Genomic DNA, 24,374 nt, shown 5'->3' with positions numbered 1-24,374 from the left:
AGGGGCAGATAGTTCCATGTGGAGTTGAAATCAGGCACAAAGTAGGATTGAGGCCAGATAAATATAATAAGAGAAAAGGTCTGCAGAGGTGAACTGAAACATTACTCTCCCTTTTAGTGCTTTGAATTTAAAAAAAAAAAGTCCAATCTTCCCATAATCCACAGAGCTATCTGATCCCTTCCCATTTTTCCTTCTGTCTCCCTAGGAAGGCAATGGCCAATTACACCATCATCAACAGCTTCCTCCTCATGAGCTTCTCTGATATCTGGGAGCTGCAGATCTTACATGCTGTGCTTTTCTCTCTGATATATCTAGCAGCCCTAATGGGTAATCTACTCATTATCCTTGTCACTACCATGGACCACCACCTTCACACTCCTATGTACTTCTTCCTGAAGCATTTGTCTTTCATAGACCTCTGCTACATCTCTGTCACAGTGCCCAAGTCCATCTTCATCTCTCTGACACAAAGCAACTCCATCTCTATTCCTGAATGTGCTACCCAGGTATGCTTTGTGCTTTTATTTGTCTGTGCTGAGCTGGCTCTGTTGACTGTGATGTCCTATGACCGATATGCAGCCATCTGCTGCCCTTTGCACTATGACACCCTGATGAACAGAGAAACCTGTGTGCAGATGGCAGCTGCTTCTTGGGTCAGTGGGAGTCTCTCAGGTATCATGCACACAGTCAGCACTTTCTCTGCACCCTTCTGTAAAGCCAGGGAGCTTGGCCAGTTCTTCTGTGAGATTCCTCATTTGCTCAAACTCTCCTGTTCACAACCAAATTTTGCTGAAATTGGAACCACAATTACAACCACAATTTTAGGTCTAGGCTGTTTTTTCTATATTGTTATCTCTTATGTCTACATCTTTTCCACTGTTCTAAGGATGCCATCCACAGGAGGCAGGTCTAAAGCATTCTTCACATGTCTGCCCCATCTCATTGTGACCACTGTATTTTTCACAACTGCTTTTGTTGCTCATATAAAACCTACTTCCGACACCCCTTCTGTGCTTGACCTGTTGGTGTCTGTGTTCTATGTTGTAGTACCCCCGACTCTAAATCCTGTCATCTACAGTTTGAGGAACAAGGATATGAAGGCAGCTCTGACAAAGTTAGTGAAGCAAGTGTTTTCTTGTTTGTGATATATTTGTTTATCAAAATAATCTCCTTCTCTCTCATTTTTTCTTTTATTTTCCTTTTCAAATATGCTGGTGTAATAGATGATTTCATCTTGCTAATGTAGACATCTGAGTTCTTGGTCCAGTTCTGACATTATCTCTATATGGCATATTGAATGTAATTTTTCTTTTCTGGATTTAAGACTTCATCTATAGACAGTGAAGGGACTGGAAGAATGATTTTTCTAGATAAAACTTTTTATGACAAATTCTCTTAAATCTTTTTTCTTATCTTCTTTACTTTTCAATTTGTTGAGTTATAATTATATGTATATTTTTCCCGAACTAATCACAAAAACACAGAGCAATGTCCAAACATATATACTAACATATAAATCAATAATGGATTAATTTACATGAAATTATTATATATTAATAAACAGTAAAGGAAACAGCCATCTGTGACTTTATTAAGTTGTGTTTTCAGATTTTTTTTTCTTTTTTAGTAGGAATGACTGGGCCCAGGGAGAAAACTTCCTTGTGCAATGCAGATTGGTATCTACTCTGCAATTTACATAGCAGATTTTTTTTTCACTATCCTACTAGCCAGTCCTGTTGAAGACCTCAGCTTTAAAAAACAATAACAACAACAACAACAACATCAACAACAATATTTTCAATTTCATCCAGAGCCATTGCCAGTCTTCCTGATATATATATATATCTTGCTACTGGACCCAGATGGCTCTGGAGGGGAAAGTGAGACAGGTGACATTGCACAGCCTTCCCTCATTTAAATCCAATTTATATGCATGTCATGGCATCACCTCCCTGATGTCATGGGTTTCTTCAAGAACAAAGGACAAACAACAACAACTAGACAATCCAGTTAAATATCACATTTTCCCAATTTTTTATACCTAACATGACTAATCGTGATGACCATTTGATTAAAGTCAATTTAGGCAGAAAATTCATATCATTATGGATGTATTCACCCAAGTATAGCTGGTCCAGCATTGGAGAAGTTGTCAAAGAATTGCTTTTATTGTCGATCATATTTTAATGATTCATTTTGTCCACATACTGCAAGAAAATAAGGATACTGAATAGTTTAAATCTTCCCTGATTGTGTTACTGACCATATGGAGGATTATCAGTTGATTCAACTGCAAAGTATGGCAGGAGGAATTATGTTTGCATTCGTTAAGTGAACTGGTTTTTCCAGAATTTTTAAATTTTGTTAAATTAGGGGGAGGAGATGAGAATAGAGGGATTTGTGGAGAAACAAGCTAAGTCATGCAACATCTTGGGAAGTACAAAATCATCTAAGGTAGCTCATATTCTGTAGAAAACATAAAAACCACCAGTAGCACCACAATTCCTAGAATAAACACCATCACCATCGGCATCATCACCAGCATCAACTCCACCATCACCACTGGCATTAGAAAGTAGAAATATGAGTGTATATATACATATCTACTTATTTAAAAATAGTAAGTAATTCTGAGCAGACAATTATATTTTTAGTTGTGCTAAGAAGAAAGCTGAAAATTCTTCCTGCAAATGGAAGGAAAGAGGGCATTTCAGTCTTAGGGATCAACTTTTACAAAGGCCTATCATTAAAAGAGATAATGACATTTAATAGGAAGAGCAAATTGGACAATTTGACTGGGTGTATGTTATAGAAAAGAAAATAATTTGAAATCATTTGGATAAGTTAGACTGAGTTCATGATGTGAATGCCTCTAAATGCCAAACAGAGGAGTGGCATTTTCTGTGGGAGACACTGAAAGAGAAATCACCATTATCCTGGCCACCATTATTGACAATGTTATCACCATCAGTTACATCTGTATCCTCACCATCATTTCCACTATTGCTTCCATCAGCACTGCCATTGTTACCACTATCAAATATATCTTCCCCCTCATGACTCACCATATGAATAACAATAGGATTTATATATATATTCAAGACTTAATTGATGTGAGTGGCTTAAAACACAGTGAGAATACAATCAATAATACACACACACACACACATATATACACATACATACATACATATGTATATATCTATATAGGCAATTGAGGTTAAGTGACTTGCCCAGAGTCTCACAGCTAGGAAATGTTAAGTGTCTGACATTGGATTTGAACTCAGGTTCTCCTGACTTCAGGGCTGGTGCTCTATTTACTCTATTCTCTCTCTCTCTCTCTCTCACACACACACAACACACACACACACACACACACACACACAGAGAGAGAGAGAGAGAGAGAAGAGAGAGAGAGAGAGAGAGAGAGAGAGAGAAAGAGAGAGAGAGATGTGTGCCTATGATGGGCTTATTTTTCTTTTCTTGTATTATCTCCAATTTGTCTTTCTACTGGATGTGATGACTTTGGAGAGAAAATTGAGGCCGTCTCATAGCTCTGTCTCACTAAAATCTAATTAATTTACATGTCAAGACATCACCCCCATGATATCATTGGTCCTCTTTGAGGACAAAGAATGTTGTTCTTAAAGAATAATAATCTCTCCATCTAGGGGACTAAATACCACTCCACATGGACAATGGCTGATAACCTTGTGATTTCAAATGGTCATGAGGTCTTATGAAGCCACTAAGGCAGAACCCGTGGTATATATTATTAAAGTTTCAACAGCAGCAATGGAAATACGCTAGAGCTAAGGGAGAAATTGGTAAAGCAATGAGAAACCACTGGAAGATTTTACTTTGCTTGACTGTTTATTGATTGATTGGGGATGTGGCCAGAAAGGAATCATTACTTTTATAGAAAGATTGTCACTTGATCATACCACATATTCATTTCTATGTTCATGCATTTCAAAATTTGTAAATCATTCCCCATGCTTTAAGATCCTAATCCAAGTCATCCCTATCCTTACTTCCTATCCAAATTCATTACTTTCCTAAGCTGACATGCCTATGCTGGCTATTTCTCTCCTCTCTCTCCAGTCTTAATCCTTTGGTAATGTACACTTAGACTCTACATTGTTCTCCACTCTTCCCTTACTCTCTGACTTTCATATCTCTGAAATTGCCTTGCCAGACGCCATGACCTGATTATTCTCTTCATCTGTTTTCTTTGCTCTTATTTATATATTGGCTAAATGGAGTTGAGAAAAGTCCCTAAACTATGGTTATTGGATCCATTATAAATATACATTTTTCTCATGTCAACTGGGTCTTCAACTGTTTCTTGATTCCTTCCCATTCAGCTCTCTATTCCTCTCCTACCAATGACTCAAGACTTTTCCCTCCTTAATCACCTTCTTCCCTCTCAGAATGCTCTCAGAAAAGGACTTTGTGTCATACTTAACTGAAACAAACACTGAAACTATTCACTGAGAATTTTTTCTTTTACTCTCTTCATTTCATAGTCCCCTATTCCACCCCCCCATTATCTAATCTCCACTTCAGAATCTCAAGCAATAAGCCCTACTACTAGACAAGTCATCCTAGACATTTATTAAGCATGTACTGTGTGCTACACACATTGATAAAGTCATACAAAGACTCTCACTATTATAAGAGTAGATGTGTTCTCTTTGATCTCAGAAAGCAGAACCAGGAGCAGTTATTAACAATTGCAGAACAGCCAGTTTAGGGTTTATGGCAGAAAACCTTCTAGTCATTCAGAGCTCTTGAAACAATGCTATCTGGGAAGGCAGGCTTGGGTTTATCGGAGGTCCTTTAGCACTGGGCAGAAATGTGAGAAAGCCTGAACTCCCTTTTAAAACCCAAATTCTGGGTTTTACTTGGCCTAGCTAATAAATTTCTTAGGCTACGTCCTTACAGAGACATTTAACTCTTTGTGACCCCACGTGAGGTTTTCTTGTCAGAAACACTAGTGGTTGGCTACTTTTTCCTCCAGTTCCTTTTACAGATGAGGAAACTAAGGCAAACAGGATTAAGTGAGTTGCCCATGGTAACATGGCTAGTAAGGTCAGATTTGAATGGAGAAAGATAAAACTTCTTGACTTCAGGCCAGGAGATCTAATCACTGTGCCACCTAACTGGCATCATGAGTAAATAGGTATAATTTATTATTTCTTTGTTAATCTTGGGCATTAATTCCCTTTTAGACATTTTTCTTCTGAATTGAGAAGAGAATAAAAGGGCAGATGATAACAATTATAGAAGCTAGTCACCAGACCACCTTCCACATGGTTAAATAGAAGCAGGCAGGGCAACTCCAAGCATGTTCCAATGGATGACACCCCATGCCATTCAATTTTATGCACAATGATTCTACCACCATTCTCCCCATTTCAGTCAAGTTCCTTGAGAGAAGGATGATTTAGTTTTTCTCTTCCTATTTTTTAATTGGGCATGATGCATAGAAGAAACTTAATAAATTCTTGCCAATTGATATTTCAATCTTCTTAAATGCCTCTTACCACTCTATTTATACCACACCTGTAGCTTTACCACATTATGTCTTACATTATAGCTATTTAGAGATTTGCCACATCTTTTTTTATATTATTTATTTTTTAAAGTCAGAGACATGATTTCATTTTATTTTTATCTCTCCTGGGCCACCACTGAGCATGAAACATTACAGGAGCTTTATGGATATCTGTTAAATAAATGGATGACTTTTTAAACTAAGAATCTCTTTTCAGCCATAGAAATGACTTTGTACCAGCTATGGGCAGTATAAAAACTTGTGGTCAATGTGAGGGAGGAAGGAAGGGAGGTACTTCACTCATGCAAACCCCAAGTGTTAGAACAAAAGATAATTCACAATCTTTCCTTTTTATATTAGAAAAAAAGGAGAAAAAAGGGAAGGGAAGAAAGGAAAAGAGCAGGGGAAAGGGAGAAGAGAAGAAAGAGAAAGGCATAGGAAAGTGGAGGGAAAGAAAGGAGAAAGAAGAAGAGATAAGAGAAAAGATGAGGAGGAGAAGAAAGGAAAGGGGAAGGGAAGAGGAGATAGGTCTCATCTTAGCAATTTGGATAAAATAATGTTATTTGAATAAGAGTAATCAAACAATTTTCTTTCATTCAAAGAGAAAAGCTGAAACTTGGAGTTTTAAGAACCCTTTTCAGAGAACAGAACTTTCTACATATTAGGAACAGTGATATATAATGAGTATAAATAAGCATATATATATACATATATATATATATATATTTTCTTTAGAATCCATGATTTCACTGATATCACTATAGTGTGCAAAAATGAAAAAAAAAAACCACAAATCTGAAGAACTCAGTCTCTTATTGTCTGCAGATACTAATGTTCATTGTTAAATAAGACAATATTAGTAAAGTGTTTTGCAAATCTTAAAATGCTTCAGAAATGGTAATTGTTGTTATCAACACTATTATTCCAATCATATGGGAAACTCTTAGCATGTTATCTCCTTCCACCAAAGCCAATTTATATTCATGAGTGACAGTATAATTCAGGAGATATCTGAAACATATAAAGGTTAAGAGAGTCTCCTGTTACAGCTAGTCAGTGTCAAGAGTGGTATTTGACTTTGGATTTACCCGATTCCAACTCAAGCAGTCTATATAATCTACCATATTATCTCTATCTGTAGGCCAAATTAGGAATAAGAAGCCTCAAAGGACAGAGTTGGGAGGGTAGTAGGGCTGAGAATACTCTGAACATGATAAAGCCCTCCTTTGATATAGTTGTTTTTTCCTTAGTTTCTACAAACTCATTTTCTATCTTCCTTATCTGATGAGTGATTCATTGCAGCTCAAGGGTGCCACATGTGGATGATCCAAAGTCCTGAGATCAGTGTACCTAAACTTACCTGAGGCTCATGGGTCCCTGTTGCCTCTTGTGTGTGTGTGTGTGTGTGTGTGTGTGTGTGTGTGTGTGTGTGCGCTAGGGGTATGTGAAAATGAATCTGCCGATTTTGGCTATAGAAGGAAGAAAATGATAGACATTTGTCCAAGACTTTGATTTTCCAATTTATTTTCAATTTCTCCTTTTTTCCCCTGTGACTGAGAGGAAGAACCAGTCAGCCTGAGGGTCTGAAGTAGTGCGGATAAATGCAAAGATAGAGAAAAGAATAAGCACCCAGGGACAGAAAAAATATGGCTATGACCAAATGAGATTCAGGCATGACACCTTCCTCTCTGAATTGGTTTGAATAGGAGAAAAGAATATTGACCCTGAGAAATACTAATATCTACAAATGGTATATGTGATAGCTACTTCTTAAAAGTGAAATAATGGACTCAAGATTAATTAAAATTAAACAAACATGTGGGGAAATGGCCAAAATGAGAATTTGTTTTGAATAATTGTATAAATTTGTTACAAGGATTTTGGTTTTCTATGTATTTTTCTAACTGGTGGAGTGAGAAAGACTGAAAAAATGTCACTTGAAAAAAATACATTAAAAATAGAAGAGAGGAAATGATGATATATTCTGAATTGTATAGCTTCTGGTCAGCCAAATCCCCCATAGCAAAGCAATCTCACCACAAACAGCACAGACTGTACCCTGGAGGAACTTCCACCTTGAGGCCCCACTTTCCTAAGTGTGACCACCTTTCTCAGAACACTATTTCTGGAAAACTTCAGCTGTACTTTCCTCTACTCCTTTCTCACCTCCCTCCTCCATTTTTAGAAGCATGAGCTTTAGATTAATTTTGATTAGATCGATCCATTGTTCCTGAACAGATTATGCCAATCTCTTCCCTAAAGATGTATTGTCCTCTCATTTCTATAACTTTCTAAAGTGCCTCCCCCCTCAAAAGAAATGTGGATGCATTATTTCTTCCCTTAACATATGATATTCTTGAGGGCAAGGTCTAATTTTCTTTTATATTTGTATCCTAAATCCTTACTATAGTATTTGGCAACTATTTGTTAATTATGTTTTTCCTTTCACCCTTACATAATGTATCTGATGATTGACTTTTAGAATATTTGATGCCTAATTGAAGAAAAGATATCATTTGCTTTTAGTATATCATGAGGCTGATGATTTTTTCTTTCTGACTGGATCTGAGGAGTTCTCAGTAAGTAGGAACTGAGTCAAAGTAGATATTGAATCTTCCCAAGTAGAATCTTAGAAGAATAGCCAAGGAGTCCAGGGAGGACTGCACAGGTCCTCTTCTCCCCAGCTTCTTAAATTGTGGGTCATAACCCCATATGGGATCCCACACCTGAATGTGATTGTCATGAAATTATAATTTATTATCAGTATCTTTAATATTAGTATATGATATATTATCAGAATTTTTAACATTATATGGATAAATAGATATAGATATACACCTACATATCCAATGTCATGTAATAATTTCTTGGGCAAAAAGAAGTGTCACTTGGAAAAAAGTTTAAGAAACTTTGCTCCAACAAAATAATCAGACTTATAGTAATCTAGTATTTGATAACCTCCCCCTTCCCCCAATTCCAGCTTCTGAAAGAAAAACTCACTACTTGACAAAAATTGCTGGGAAACCTGGAAAATAATATGTCAGAAACTCAACATAGGTCTACATCTCACATCTCAGACCAAAATAAGATGAAAATGGGTATATGATTTGGGCATAAAGAATGATATCATAAATAAATTAGAGAGCAAGGGATAGTTTATCTATCATATCTTTAGAGAAGGGAGGAATTTTTGACCAAAGAAGAACTAGAAAACATTATGAAAGACAAAACAGATAATCTTTGATTACCCATTTTGCCCAAACAAAACCAACAGAAACAAGATTAAAAGGGAAGTACAAAGTTTGGGGGGAAAACTTTACTACCAGTGTATCTCTTAAAGGTCTCAATTCTCAAATATATAAAGAACCGTGTAAATTTATAAGAATACAAGTTATTACCCAATGGAAAAATGGTCAAAGAACATGAACAGACAATTTTCAAATGATGAAATTAAAGCCATCTATAGGTATATGAAAAAATGCTCTAGATCACTATTGATGATAGAATTGCAAATTAAAGCATCGCTGAGGTACCACTTCATACCTCTCAGATTGGCTAAGATGACAGAAAAAAGATAATGATAAATGATTGAGGGGATGTGGGAAAACTGGGACACTAATGCATTGTTGATGGAATTATGAAATAATCTAACCATTTGGCAGAGTAATTTGGAAGTATGCCCAAAAGGCTATCAAACTGTAAATACCCTTTGACCCAGCAATCTAGGTATATATCCCAAGGAAATCTTAGCAGAGGAAAAAGGACCCATATATGCAAAAATGTTTGTAGCAGCTCTTTTTGTGGTAGCAAAGAATTGGAATATGAGTAGATGCCCATTAATTAGGAAATGGCTGAACAAGTTGGAGTATGTGAAGGTAATGGAATATTATTACTCTATAAAATGATGAACAAATTGATTTTTGAAAGTCCTGGAAAGATTTACATGAACCAATGCTGAGAAGAAAAAAAAAACCACTAAGAATACATTGTAAACAATAACAAGAATGAGCAACGATCAACTATGAAACACTTGGTTTTTCTCAGTGGTTCAGTGATCCAAAACAATCCCAATAGACTCTGGACAGAAAATGTCATCTGTATCCAGAGAAAGAACTGAGACTGAATATAAATCAACACATGTCATGTTCACTTCTTTTTTTTTCCTTTTCTTTTTTTTTTAATTTCTCCCATGGTATGTCCTTTTTTTCTCTTATTTTTCTCTCCCAACATGATTTATAAGATAATGTGTATTAAGAATAAATAAATTTACTAGGAAAAAAAATTAACCCTACTATCAACATGAAAATGGAAAGTATAGTGGAGGCAATAGTTATTGCTTTATTCCTGAATTCTCACAAAATGTCTGTAAATATCTGAGCAGGGAGTTTGATTTAAGTACTATATAGTTGAATTACCCACCTATGATTTCTTAAAACTAAAGAGTTTAAAGTTAAATCATTGATCTTATGATTTATATGCTTTTTTTAAATAGCATAGACTACCAAATAAAATGAAATCTTTTCTATAATAAAAAAGAAGCCCTGCTCCACTCTACTACCTAAAAATGCAAGATATTATTCAAGAAGAAACTCAGTAGGTAAATCATTATGGAACTAAACTGTATTCATATGATTTCCTCCCCCAGTCTTTTGGATAGGTAGAATCACAGAATTTCTCAGTTACAATGAACTTCAAAGAATATTGAATCTTCCTCTGCCAATATAGAAAATCCCAGCAAAAGTGATTGAGATCTACGGCATATGCATAAAATCAATTTAGTATAACATATGCTTAATTTTAGAACGATACACACGCAGAAGAATTACAGTCACTAATACATGCAATCAGTAGTATAAACATCAGACTTTCTCAGCAAAAAACATTATTTTAATTCCTAAAGATTCCAGTAAATAAGCCTTCCAAATGCTACATGAGGTGGCAATTTGGCAGGTCTCCATAAATTAGCTCTACCTAATATGTGATCCTTATATTTCTAAGCACATATATAATACTTATATTTCCAAAAGTGGGATACACAGGAATCATCCTGATGGTGACCCAGGAGCAGGCAGTTGATTTCAGTTTCTGATTGGATTTTATGTTTCTGGCGCAGTAGTTTTACAAATTACATTTAAGTTCTGAAAAGGAAACTGTAGATCAAAGCTAACATTATTAACTAGTGTTTGTCACTTGTTTTTCAAATTTGGGGCACACAGATCATTGTAAGTTTTTAAACCAAATTTGAGAGGCAAATATTAAACTGTCTTATTATGGAGGGGAGGGGAAAAAACAAATTACATAAAATATTACTTAATCACAAAATGGAATCTTAAAACAAGATGTATTTGCTTATCTTAAATTAACATACGGATTTCCACTATCACACTTATTTTCATTCCTAATCTAATGCTTCCTCCCCCCTTTAAAGTACTTGAAAGCAACAAGATACTGGAAATTGAAGGGATGCCTATCAGTTGAGAAATAGTGAGCAGGCAGATGCCAGAAAAATGTGGAAAGACTTGCATAAACTTACATAAAGTAAAATGACCAGAACCAGGAAAACATTGTACATGAGATCAGAAATATTGTAGGATGATCCATTGTGAATGATTTCACTCTTCACAACAATATAATGACCCAAGATAATTATGAAGGATTCATAAAGAAAAAACACAAATCAAAACTTTTTTTTCCCTAATTTTTTCTTTCATAGCTGTGACTGATATGGAAATTGACTTTGCAAGATAACACTGCACAATTTATGTCACATCATCTACCATTTAAGGAAAAAGGATAGGATAGGAAAGGAGAAAATTTGGAATTCAAATTGTTTTAGGAATAAATGCTAAAAATTTTCTTGATGTAATTTGGAGGAAAAATGTTATTTTGAAAAAACCCTCAATAATGTCCATTAAGTTTTCTCCAAGTCCAATATGCATAGTTACTCCAATCTATCCTTATTATGATATCTTTAATTCTGTATAATGCAATAGACTACAGTTTTTTCATGTATAAATAAGAGTTAGAATAGACTGTCTCTAAGGTCCCTGTATCTATGATCTATGATGCTAACTAAGATCTATACTGTGGACTATGACCTAGATTTTCTGCAGGATATACAGGTCCTTTCCAAAGTATCCCATTCACCTTTTATTACAGCATTATGGGTGTAATCTGACCAGGGCATGGCTGAGTAAGACCATCACCATTTTTGTTCTCAACATTGTACCTCCTTTAATTCAGATGAAGATTTTAGTTGTGTTTGGGGCCACCATTGAACCACATTGTTTTCTCATTCTTTCCATCCACTAAAACCACCAGATTTTTAAGTGCAAAACCCAGAGGTGAGATTTCCCCTATATGCTTTCCTGAACAACATAAATGTCACACATAGATTGGTCCCTGCAATTTAAAAAAAAAAAGTTTTCTACTTTGGCTAGCTTATGACTGAGTAAAGCTGGGAGAGAGAGTTTGTGGGAAAAGATACAAGATAGGAAAATATATTTTCTCTCATTCATAACTATGGGGCTCAGCTATGGTTCAGGGTTGAGCAGTTCAGAAATCATCATACCACTCCCCCACTCTATTGACAATGAATTAGAATTCTTTCCAGAGTATAGGCAGAGACATGGGATTCTAGTTTTCGCCATCTTATCCTCATGCTTCCAATAATGTATCAAGACCCAGCTACAGCCTATCTTCTAAATAGGGTATCATAGAATTTTCTGGACATTCAAAGAATAAGGGATTGTTACAGAGGAATAAAGAAATTGAGTAGTTACATCCAAACAATAATTATTTTTTAATTATAGCTTTTTATTGACAAAACATATGCATGGGTAATTTTTCTTTTCCCCTCCACCCCTCCACCACCTCCCTTAGATGACAGGTAGTCCCATACATGTTAAATATGTTAAATGAATAATAGATGCAAAATAAAAATGCAAATGTTATCTTGCTGCACAAGAAGAATCAGATTTAGAAAGAAGGTAGAAATAACCTGAGAAGGAAAACAAAAACGCAAGCGGACAACAACAGAAAGAGTGCAAATGCTATGTTGTGATCCATACTCATTTCCCGATGTTATTTTAGTGGGTGTTTCTGATCAATTGGAATTGATAACAATAATTAATTTAGCAATGAATGTGGTTGCAGAAACAAACCAGGTCCAAGATTCTCAATAGTTAAGGATATTGACCATTGATTTCTAAATAGTTATATACAATTTGGATGGATGAAAAATAGAAAAAAAAGATGTAGTTATTGAGCCACCTGTTTTTCTCATCAGTGTAGAAGGAGAGGGTAGGTACAAGGGATCAAGAGATACAGACGTAAGAAGATGAAGGATAGTTTTGTGGCATTCCTTGAGTTAGATGACCATTATGGGAAGTAATCTGATCATCACCCATCCATTCCAGCTTCCTTCTCTTCAGTGTCCCTTCTTCCTACCTTTTTTATTCTGGATTTATGCCCCCTGAAAGTCTTGTTCTATTGTTAACAAACTCTCCTTTTTATAGGAACTGTGACTTCCACCCAGAAATCTCTACACATATTTTGTATTGGCATATACTGACCTATATTCCCCCACACCCATGGAATGTAAGCTCTGTGAGATCCACAACTATTTTTATTTTGTCTTTGCACTCCCGGCACACAGAGCACATCATAGGTCACATAATAAGAACTTAATAAATGATCATTGAATTCGAGCTGGAACTTTTGACTCAGCTGAAGGTTACTTGCTTCCTACTTATCAGGAAAGCTCTGAGAAAAGATATGCGAGAGTAAAAGCAGTCAGCTCTGCTCACAGAGAAACCCACAAGGTCAAAAATCAACTTTGTGGGTACCATACTCAGTTAAACTGCAAACAGAGCAGCAAACACTTTAGCTGGCCATTTCTTGACTGAATAGCACTGCTACTGGGATGACCTAAGGAAGATGAAGCATTTGGGAAGTTTAAATACTTGGAGGTTCATTATCACTTGTCCACACTGAATTCCTGCAATACATGGTGCCAGATTCGTGTCCTTACCTAATTTGGAGTCAGAAAGATGTGGATTTAAATCCTGCCTCAGACACTAATTACTTTAGTGAACTTTGCATTTAACTGCAAAGCAATGATGATATTTGCAGCTACCACTCAAAGTTGTTGTTGGGATGAAATGAGTCAATATGCTTAAAATGCTCGGCAGACATGAAAATATTAAATAATGCTATAATTATATAGTAATATTTATATAGTTATAATTATGTTTGGGGGTTGGGGCAAAGAAGGCAAGGGATGACTCGCCCCATTAAGTGCATCAAACAGGGAGCAAAGACACAAAGCCTGTCTGGATTAAGTTCTGAGATGAAGCACCATAGGTACTTTTGGCCTTCGTGTCTAGTCTTAGTCCTTTCAAGACTTTCATAGTGGACTTTGGTCATTAACAGGGAAGTCTGACATTTCCCCCCTAAATAACCTTGTGAGGAGGACAAAATATGTACCAAGATTTCCCTTTTTGAGATGGGGAAACTGAGGCCCCATGCTTTTTCAAAAAGAGATAAGGTGACAAGAGAAGATTACTTGGTCCTTTGCTGTCATGACCAAGATTTAACCAGGACACTCAATTTGGGCAATGATCCAAGTATATTTCTATATTTGAAGAGCCAGCCATGTTAAATGCATAATAAACGCAAAGTAAAAATGGGAAGAAAGGTGGTCTTACATATAACAAGCATCCATTGCTTCTCTCTGTGTATCCCACTTTTGGAAATTTAAGGATTACATATTTGTTTGGAAATATAAGGATCACATATTAGGTAAAGCTAATTGATGGAGACTTACCAAAATACTACCTCGTGTAGCATTTTGTAAGACTTGTTTATTGGAATTCATTTGTCAAACATGATGGAAGAATTGATAAATGTTTCCAGATGAATCATGTTGGCTTGTATGACCTTTTCCCCAGTATACAAGCGATGGATCATAGGTACATATAGTATTGCATACTCCATCATATGTGGTCATTTTATTGTTTATTGTGATTCGCTGTTTTTTAAAGACAATTATTACAAAAAGGTTATTTAAACCTGTTTGGCATGAAATTTAAAGTACATTAATGAAATATTTGAAATAAAGTGATTTTGCATATAAAGCTAATCTACCTATATAAGATTGTACATATGAAATTAATCATAGTGTTTTCATGTCAATTGAGCATTTATTTCATTCATATGATTATCAAAAACCATGGAGAAATCATTTTCCTCCCAAATAAATGGAAAATCATTTTAATTTAAGTCAGTAAACGTAATGGAAAAATAGTCAAATTCAGGAATAATAATCAATTATATCTACTGATGTGCATTAATGGTGCATTATATAGAGTGCTGGATTTGAAGTTCCAAAGATTTATCTTGCTGATTTCTAATCTAGACTCAGACTTTTATTTATTGTATGACATTAGGTAAGTGATTTAACTGTTTGTCCCAATTTCCTTATCTGTAACATGAGTAGGAGAAGGAAATGGCAAACCACTCTGGTATCTTTACCAAGAAAATCCAAAATGGAGTCAAGAATGGTTGGACATGACTGCAAAGATTGAACAACAATGCACACTGATATTTCTGAAAACTTGAATTCAAATCTCAGGATATGATTTACTTTTGTTTTTCCACAAGGAGAAAATTGCATCATTGAAACTATTTTGGGATTTGGTGAATTTAGCTGGACATTAGGGATAATGTCCCTGAAGGCAGTGCCAGCAATATAATAGGCAGTATTCCAAGAACTAACTTCCAGCTAAATCACAGTTTCATGATTGCATTGAGAAAGTATAGGAGCTCAAAGAATCTCCTGTCTCTCCTGAGAAAATCCTGTGCTTACAGTAAGGAGGTAGCATTTGCCAATTTGGAACAAGTAATGAGAGAAGCTAAGCTGCTAATGTATGTGGGAAACATACAGGTAAGTGTTCATAGAATGATCCCCCCCCCCATTTCTATTCTTTCCTCTTTCTTTCCTTTCTTTTCTGAGGTAATTGGATTGTGACTTCCCCCGGTTCTCATAGCCAGGAAATGTTAAATATCTAAGGCCAGATTTGAACTCGGGTCCTCCTGACTTCAGGGCTGGTGCTCTATCCACTATACCACCTAGCTGCCCCCCTTTTCTTTTTAAAAACCACATCCACATATGCATTTCTAACTGGAGGTATTTAGAGGTATGATCTTAGTTTAATAGAATTCTTTCATTGAAGAGCTCCATTTGCTAATTCAAACCAGCAGCTAATATGGAAATTATGTCCTTAGCTTTCTGGAGGACAAAGAGACTAAAACTCTTGCTCAGAGGACACACACAATCCATATGTGTCAGGGACAATAGGTGAACCTAGGTTTGACAGACAGATAAAGAGAGGAAGAGAAAGGGAAAGAAGCAAAGGGAAAGGAAATGAGAGGGTGATGGAGAAGGGAAAGTAATGGAGATGAAGAGGAAGAAAAAATTAATGAAATAGAGACAAAACAGAGACAGAGGAAGAAGGAGGGGAAAAGAAAGAGGGAGAGAGAAGCAGAGACAGAAGGAGAAAGAAAAGATTAGAGAGAGAAAGAGAAAGAGAAGGAAGGAGGAGAAAGGAAGGAAGGAAGAATGGAAAGAATGAAAGAAGCAAGGAAGGAAGAGAAAAAAAGAAATGAAAGGCAAGAAGAGGGTAAATGCAAAGATTAACAAGTAAACATAAAGTATCCTCCATAGTGGAGAGAATGAATTAAAAACTGGGAGAGGAAAATCAGGAAGGGTCTCATGTAGAAGGTGGGAACCTAAGCTTTTTGAGAAATGAGGCATTCTATGATATAGAAGTCAGAATGGAAGGAATTGCTGGCATGGAACACATAACCTGTGCAAAGATACGAGTTGGAGCATATATGGTAGAATGTAATGCTCTGTCCAGGAAATACATGGCAATTTAAAAACAACAGGCAGATTAAAACAGTTTAAATCTCTGACAGAATGATTTGTGTTGCTCCCAGAGGTTTTAAAGAACAGTTAAAAATGTTGGAACTAGGAAGTCAAGGGGCCTGATTTGAGGTTTCAGGAAATCCCTTGGTGGTGATGGCTACCATGAGTTCCTTAACACCAAGAAGGAGGTTCCTGCAGTCTTTAAGGTGAGAGCAGTTAAGAATGTAAGCTGGTATTATGACTTTGTGAGTAAAAGGAACCAAAAAGCTATTAGAGATGTTGGAAACTAATGATAAAACTGGGGAATTCAGGATGCAAATGGAGAGATCAAATGCAACAAATGCATTAGTCCTTGGAGTTTAGGCACAAAGAGAAAGGAAAAGACAAAGACAGAAAGAGAGGGAGGGATGGAGAAAGAGAAAGGCAGACAGAGACAGAGGCAAGGAGAAAAAGAGAAAGAAAGAGAGAAAGTGAGAGAGTGAGAGAGTGTGTGTGTGTGTGAGAGAGAGAGAGAGAGAGAGAGAGAGAGAGAGAGAGAGAGAGAGAGAGAGAGAGAGAATTAACAAGCATCTGTCCCAGGAAAGAATGAATTTAATGCATAGGCCCCAATTAATTTTTATTAAAATGATATTGCTTATAATTTTATTTCACTTAATTTGGGTTAAATAACATTTTCCAAAAATTGATTATAGGAGAAATTTCTCATTTCCAGGCAGTTTCACTAACACAATCAATAAAACTTTGAATTTATCTAATCATTTTGAAAAGTAATTTGGAAGTATTCTTTGATAGTCACTAAATATCCATATCCTTTGAGAAAGAGATCTTAGTAGGAGATATAGTCTATATAGAGGTCAATGACAAAAAGAAAGGCCTTTTAGAGTCCTAAAACTTGTAGTAGTGCTTTTTGTTGTAGCAAAAAATATAAACTAAATTCTTATCATTTAATCAAGGGATGGCTGAACCAACTGGCATACACAAATATAATGGAATGTTACTCTGTTATAAATGATGGATATGAAAAAAACAGAATTAAATAAAGTTAAATGTATTGATGCAAGAGTAGTTAAATGAGTAGAACTAAGGAAAAATATGTGCACTGACTACAACAATGAAAGTGGAAAGAACTAAAACAAACTTATCCACATTGTATGATGGGAAATTATTACTGTTTGTTCTCAAAATGAAGGGGAAAACCAACTCCTCACATTGAATTGCAAAGTTGCAAAGGCAAAGAATTATGAGGATTGTACTTTTCATGTAATATCAGATTTTCTCAATGTATTGCCTTGATACCATCAATATATTAGTTGGCTGTGTTGTATTCTCCCTTCCCCCCTTTTTAAAAAAGTATTTATTAAAAGGAATGTTTTTCAAATTAGAGGAACATAGAACAGTTTACCTCTCAGACCTGTGGAAGAGGAAGGAATTTATGACCAAAGAAGAACTAGAGATCATTATTGATCACAAAACAGAAAATTTTGATTATATCAAATTGAAAAGTTTTTGTACAAACAAAACTAATGCAGACAATATTAGAAGGGAGGCAATAAACTGGGAAAACATTTTTACATTCAAAGGTTCTGATAAAGGCCTCATTTCCAAAACATATCAAGAATTGTCTCTAATTTATAAGAAATAAAGCCATTCTCCAATTGATAAATGGTCAAAGGATATGAACAGACAATTCTCAGATGAAGAAATTGAAACTATTTCTAGTCATATGAAAAGATGCTCCAAGTCGTTATTAATCAGAGTAATGCAAATTAAGACAACTCTCAGATACCACTACACACCTGTCAGATTGGCTAGAATGACAGGGAAAGATAATGGGGAATGTTGGAGGGGATGCAGGAAAACAGGGACACAGATACCTGTTGTCACAGATGTATTGTGAATACATCTAGCCAGTCTGGAGAACAATTTGGAACTATGCTCAAAAAAAAAAAAGTTATCAAACTGTGTATACTCTTTGATCCAGCAGTGCTACTACTGGGCTTATATCCCAAAGAGATTTTAAAGAAGGGCAAGAAACCTGTATATGCAAGAATGTTAATGTTTGTGATAGCCCTCTGTAGTGGCCAGAAACTGGAAGCCAAGTGGATGCCCATCAATTGGAGAATAGCTGAATAAATTATGGTATATGAATATTATGGAATATTATTGTTCTATAAGAAATGACCAGCAGGATGATTTCAGAAAGGCCTGGAGACTTACATGAACTGATGCTGAGCGAAATGAGCAGGACCAGGAGATTAGTATATACTTCAACAACAATATTATATGATGATCAATTCTGATGGATGTGGCCCTCTTTAACAATGAGATGAACTAAATCTGTTCCAATAGAGCAATAATGAACTGAACTAGCTACACCTAGTGAAAGAATTCTGGGAGATGACTATGAACCACTACATAGAATTCCCAATCCCTTTATTTTTGTCCACCTACATTTTTTATTTCCTTCACAGGCTAATTGTACACTATTTCAAAGTCTCATTCTTTTTGTACAGCAAAGTAACTGCTTGGACATGTATGCTAATATTGTATTTTATTTATACTTTAACATATTTAACATGTATTATAGGTCAATCTGCCATCTGGGGGAGGGGGGGAAAGGAGGGAGAAAAATGGGAACAAAAGGTTTGACAATTGTCAATGCTGTAAAATTACCCATGCATATAACTTGTAAATGAAAAGCTATAATAATTTTTTAAAAAGACATAGACAGGAAAAAAGAGGAATGTTTTTAAGGAGGGTAGCAGTGGAGGGATACATTGAGAAATCTAGGGGATTTGAAAATAATAGGTATGTAAAAATTATTTGAATTTAAACTTTACAACACCCAAACCATATGATGGCAAAAAGTGAATTCCTTCTTGTGCACAAAAGGAGATTTCTACCAAGATACATTTCATGTTGGCAACTTATATAGGTTGGAGAATTAGACTGATCATGTTTATTGGCAAACTTATATAAGCAACATTTAAGCAATCATAATAGCTAAAATTTATACAGGGCTTATTATGAGTCAACCTGTATGATAAGTGTTTTATAAATTTAATCTCAATTTTTTCTTAACAACAAGCATGGCAGGTAGGTGGTACTATTAATCCCATTTTAGAATTGGGACAACTGAATTAAATAACAATTAAGTGACTTGTTCTAGATCCCATACCTGAAAAGTGTCCGAGACTGAATCGAACTCAGGACTTCCTTATTCCAGGCCCCATGCTTTATCGATTATACCACCTAGTGCCTAGAGGACATCAAAGTTTACCTCCACTGGATCATCATCGTGTAAAGGTGACCACAAATACTTATATACTCTGCCATCAGACATAACCCAGAATGACTGAGAATGGGGTCAGGGATGGTCTGCATATCTGTTGACTGAAAACAACCATGGTACAATAAGGAAAGGCTTTTATTTGGTTAGCTGCACAACAGTAAAAATGTTAATTTATATCGAACTTCAAAGATGACTCATGTTTCCCAACATCATAGATGGTTATGGATTTGGGTCATTTGGGTTTATGACAGGGAGTGAAGTATCAAGTCCTTAAGGAAAAAGACAGCAATAAAGACTCATGAAATATAATCTTTTGCCTCCCTAAAAACCCAATACTTTATTCAAAAAGTTTTATGTAACAAGAATAATACAAACCATAGCATCTTCAATTTTTGAAATATATTTATCCTTTGCTCCCCAGATAAAAGATTCAGGAAATGTCTAACTTGACTGTTGTGAGTGAATTCCTCCTCATGGGGTTTTCTGATATTCGAGAGCTGCAGATCATCTATTCTTTTCTTTTCCTCCTGATTTTCTTGGCCACTGTCCTGGGAAATCTGCTGATCGTCATCGTTACTACTGTTGACAGACGCCTACATACCCCCATGTATTTTTTCCTAAGGAACCTGTCCATCGTGGATGCCTGCTACATAACTGTGACTCTCCCTAAAGCATCTGCCAACTCCCTGTTGAACAGCAGGGCTATCTCAAAAGGCGAGTGTGTGGCCCAGATCTTTCTCGTGGTGTTCTTTGTATATGTGGAGTTGACCTGCCTCACCATCATGGCCCGTGATCGCTATGTTGCCATATGCCGCCCACTCCACTACACAGTGATCATGAATCCCCAAATCTGCATTCAGATGACCTTGACCAGCTTGCTTACTGGCCTCCTGTATGCAGGGTTCCATACTGTTTACACATTTCGACTGCCTTTCTGTCGATCCAATGTCATCCAACAGTTCTTCTGTGACATGCCCTCTCTACTCAAACTCTCTTGTTCTGAGACCTTCAGTAATGAAATACTTATAATTGCCTCTGGACTGGGAATTGGGGGTGGCTGCTTTGCCTTCATCATTGCTTCTTATGTTCGCATATTTTCCACCGTGCTGAAATTTCCAGTGAAAGAAGATCAAAGAAAAGCTTTTTCCACCTGCATCCCCCATATCAGTGTTGTACTAGTGTTTCTGATTTCATGCTTTTATGTCTACTTCCGACCATCTTCAGTTTCTGCATCCATTGAGGACATGATTCTGTCTGTGTTCTACTCTGTAATACCCCCCTTTTTGAACCCCATCATTTACAGTCTAAGGAACAAACAGATAAAAGAGGCTGTGCAAACAGTGGTAAAGAGAAAGATTTTTTCCTAGAACATAACAAAAAGAATTTCTTTAAGCTTTCTAATCTTTTTATGCTTCAACTGTGCACTTACTTATTATACTTTTTACACTTACTTTCTATGTATTCTATATCCAGTAACAGTGTCTCTTTTGTTGTTCCTCCCATGCAACAATCTATCTTTTGATAATGGGTACCGTCACTTATTCTTCCCCATGTCTGGAATGCCCCATCTTTTCTCTGACTCCTGGCTTCTCTAGTTTCCTCCAAGAGGAGATACAAATCCTATTTTCTATAAGAGTTCTTTCGTCTTCACCTTCCTCACTACTAGTGACTTCTCTTTGATCATACCTCATTAATCTTTCTATAGCTCTTTGTAACTAGTTATTTACATGTTCTCTCCTCTATTAGAATATAACCTATTAGAATGTTGTCAGGGATCATGATTTTACTTATTCTTCCATTGAATCCTTTGAAATCTCCTCTCCTCAATATTATGGTGCCTACAGAAAGCCATAGAGTTCATGGTTCCTTCCCGCCTCAGGGATTCTATCATAGCTATTCTTCCCCTCTCCAGCAATGCTTCCTGATTGAGAAGATTGAATAAAGATAACAATTTCTGCATTTCATTCCTGTGTTTTTAAGTATGGAATTATCTTCAAGCTAAATTTAAAAAATAAATTAGCTTTCATAATTGGGAAGGTGAAAATACTCTTGCTTGTGTCTAAGAAATTGAAACCCTTTTTCCCCACTAATATATTTATACCTCTTTGTCAGGCTTACCATCTGTTTTCCTACTTCTTCATCTCCTCTTTAAGTCCACATGTCATTCATTATACCATAAGGACAAAGTTACTCATTTTCTCCCATTTCATTGATCTTCATCCCCATTTGTTCCATTGTGATTCCTAAATAGGGTTGCTCATTTACATACAATGTAATCCTTATACTTCTAATTTTTATGCATCCAATTTCTTTTTAAATGATGTATACTCATCTGTATTTTTAATCACAAGATTCATTTTTTGGCATTCTAAGCATTTTCCATTCTTTAGTGAGATAGTAATATCCATGAGCTCAAATGTGACTCTTGAATTAGGACCTCTATTCCATGTAACTCCGCTTTTAAATTGTGAGCATGTATAAACTAATAATAGCAAATAAATAAAAATAATACATAATACTTACATAGCACTTTAAAGTTTGCAAATCATCCTATAAATATTATTTTGCTTAATCTCAAAATATTTTGTGATTGTTTTTCAGTTGTATCTAACTCTTCATTCTCCCAACTAGGGTTTTCTTGGCAAAGAAACTAGAGTGGTTTGATATTTCCTTCCCCAGCTCATTTTATAGATGAAGAAACTGAGATTAACAGAGGTAAGAAACATGCTCGGGTCATACAGCTAGTGAGTGTCCCAGCCAGATCTGAACTCAGGAAAATCAGTTTTCTGGCTTCAAACCTGATACTATCTACCACTTCTCTTGCCTACCTCAAGGATATGTTAAGGTAAATACTATAGCTATCCCTATTTTAAAGATCAGGAAAGAGATAGGTAGAACTTAAGTGACTTCCCAGGGTCACAGAGATATTATATGTCTGAAGAAGAATTTCAACAGAATCTGGAAAATAACACTATGAGTACAGCAAGGTGAATGAAAGTTATGGCAACCAATATAATGGAACATGTTCTAAGGAACCATACTTGTCTCCAAAGAAGAGATTATAAAATCTATCTTCTCTTCTTTGAGGATATGGCAGGCTGGAGCTGGAAAATAATATGTAAGTACACATAAATTTAAGTGCACATACAAATATGCATATGTATATATAGATGAATACATATATGTATATTTATCTGGGCATATATGTATTAATATATGCATGTATATATAATACATATTAACATATGCATTAAATATGTGTTGATATATTGCTAAGCTTTTTTGCATTACTTTTTCCCTTTTACCATTCAGCCTTGAACTCCGTGGTAATAAACTTTTTCACCTTGAAAATGTTGTACAGTATTGCTGCTATATTTTTAAAAACAACCCCTACTCCCCAATGATATTCATTTCTATTTCTTTCTGAGGGAAAGGAATTTTGATGACTGGATAATGGCTTAAAATAAAAAAAAAATGAAATAACTGGTTTCCAAATGGGAAAGGGTAGATACCTATGAACTCACATGATTTTATTTTCCTAGAGTCTACTTAATATCTAAAAAAACCTTAAAAAGAAAAAGATACAAATTGTATATGTATTTCCATCCATGAGGAAGATACAGTTTATAAGAAAGAAAATTCAAGAAAGAAGTCAGTAATATAATAAGTTTCAACAATCGTTGGGTGTTGCTAGAATTTATATAGTATTTACTGTGGATGAAGTGCTTTACAAATAGTTATGAGATTTTATCCTCACAAGAATTCTATTAGTACATTCATTTTACATTTGAGGAAACTGAGATAAACAAGAATAACTGACTTGGACAAGCTCAAACAGCTTGTATAAAGTTTCCTGACTCTTGGTTCAGTGCTCTATTCACTACATTCCTCAGCTTCCTATGTCTGGAGATAAAGTATTCAGATCAACTGAGATACATAAAAAATAAATCAAGTTGTCACTGGATATTGAGACTATAGCATACCTCATGGGAGTTTCCCCACCTTGCAATGACTCTGGAGCTTGGGTTCCCAGAGAGGTAGGCAGCTACTACCTTTCCCAGGCTTGTAAAGGTCATCCTTAGGAGATAAAATTTCTATTACAATTGTTTATGAGCCCCCACTGCTATGCTTTCCACTGATTGTCAGCCAATACCTTCAAATAGATTTTAGAAAAATATATATAAAACTGTCAGATAATCATTTTGGCTAGATAGACTAAAAAAACCAGTATTTTATTTTCCCAGTCATATGTAAAAAATAATTTTTAAAAATTTGTGCTCCAAATTTTATGTCCTCCCTCTTTCCCCTCCACTGTATCCTTATTGAGAATGTGAGCAATTCAACAGAGGTTTTACATATATGGTCATACAAAACATTTCCATAACAGTCATATTAAAAGAAAACATAGATTAAAAAACATGTCAAGAAAAATGAAGTAAAAAAGTATATTTCAATTTGTATTCAGATATTATCAGTTCTTTCTCTGGGTGTTTATAGAATTTTTCATCATTTTGTTCAACATTTCTTTTTGTAAAATTATTTAATTGAATTTTGTGGTATATATTCACCTTGAGAAGAATAGATCAATGCAG

At 35.5% G+C, this 24,374-nt stretch overlaps 2 protein-coding genes across 2 annotated transcripts; both read left to right on the top strand.

Annotated features, from left to right (window-relative positions):
- The first annotated feature begins 212 nt into the window (after nt 1–212).
- Nucleotides 213–1,145, top strand: LOC127557604 (olfactory receptor 14A16-like). The gene has a single exon (XM_051990912.1). The coding sequence runs from the start codon at nt 213–215 to the stop codon at nt 1,143–1,145; it is 933 nt and encodes a 310-aa protein (XP_051846872.1).
- Nucleotides 1,146–20,219: 19,074 nt separating this feature from the next.
- LOC127556481 (olfactory receptor 14C36-like) lies at nt 20,220–21,149 on the top strand. The gene has a single exon (XM_051989656.1). It carries the CDS (start codon nt 20,220–20,222, stop codon nt 21,147–21,149), a length of 930 nt encoding a protein of 309 aa, XP_051845616.1.
- Nucleotides 21,150–24,374: the final 3,225 nt, after the last annotated feature.

Source organism: Antechinus flavipes, chromosome 3, assembly GCF_016432865.1.
Source record: "Antechinus flavipes isolate AdamAnt ecotype Samford, QLD, Australia chromosome 3, AdamAnt_v2, whole genome shotgun sequence".
Taxonomy (NCBI): Eukaryota; Metazoa; Chordata; class Mammalia; order Dasyuromorphia; family Dasyuridae; genus Antechinus; species Antechinus flavipes.
Note: the sequence above shows the minus strand (reverse complement) of the source record. Positions and strands in the feature narration are given on the sequence as shown.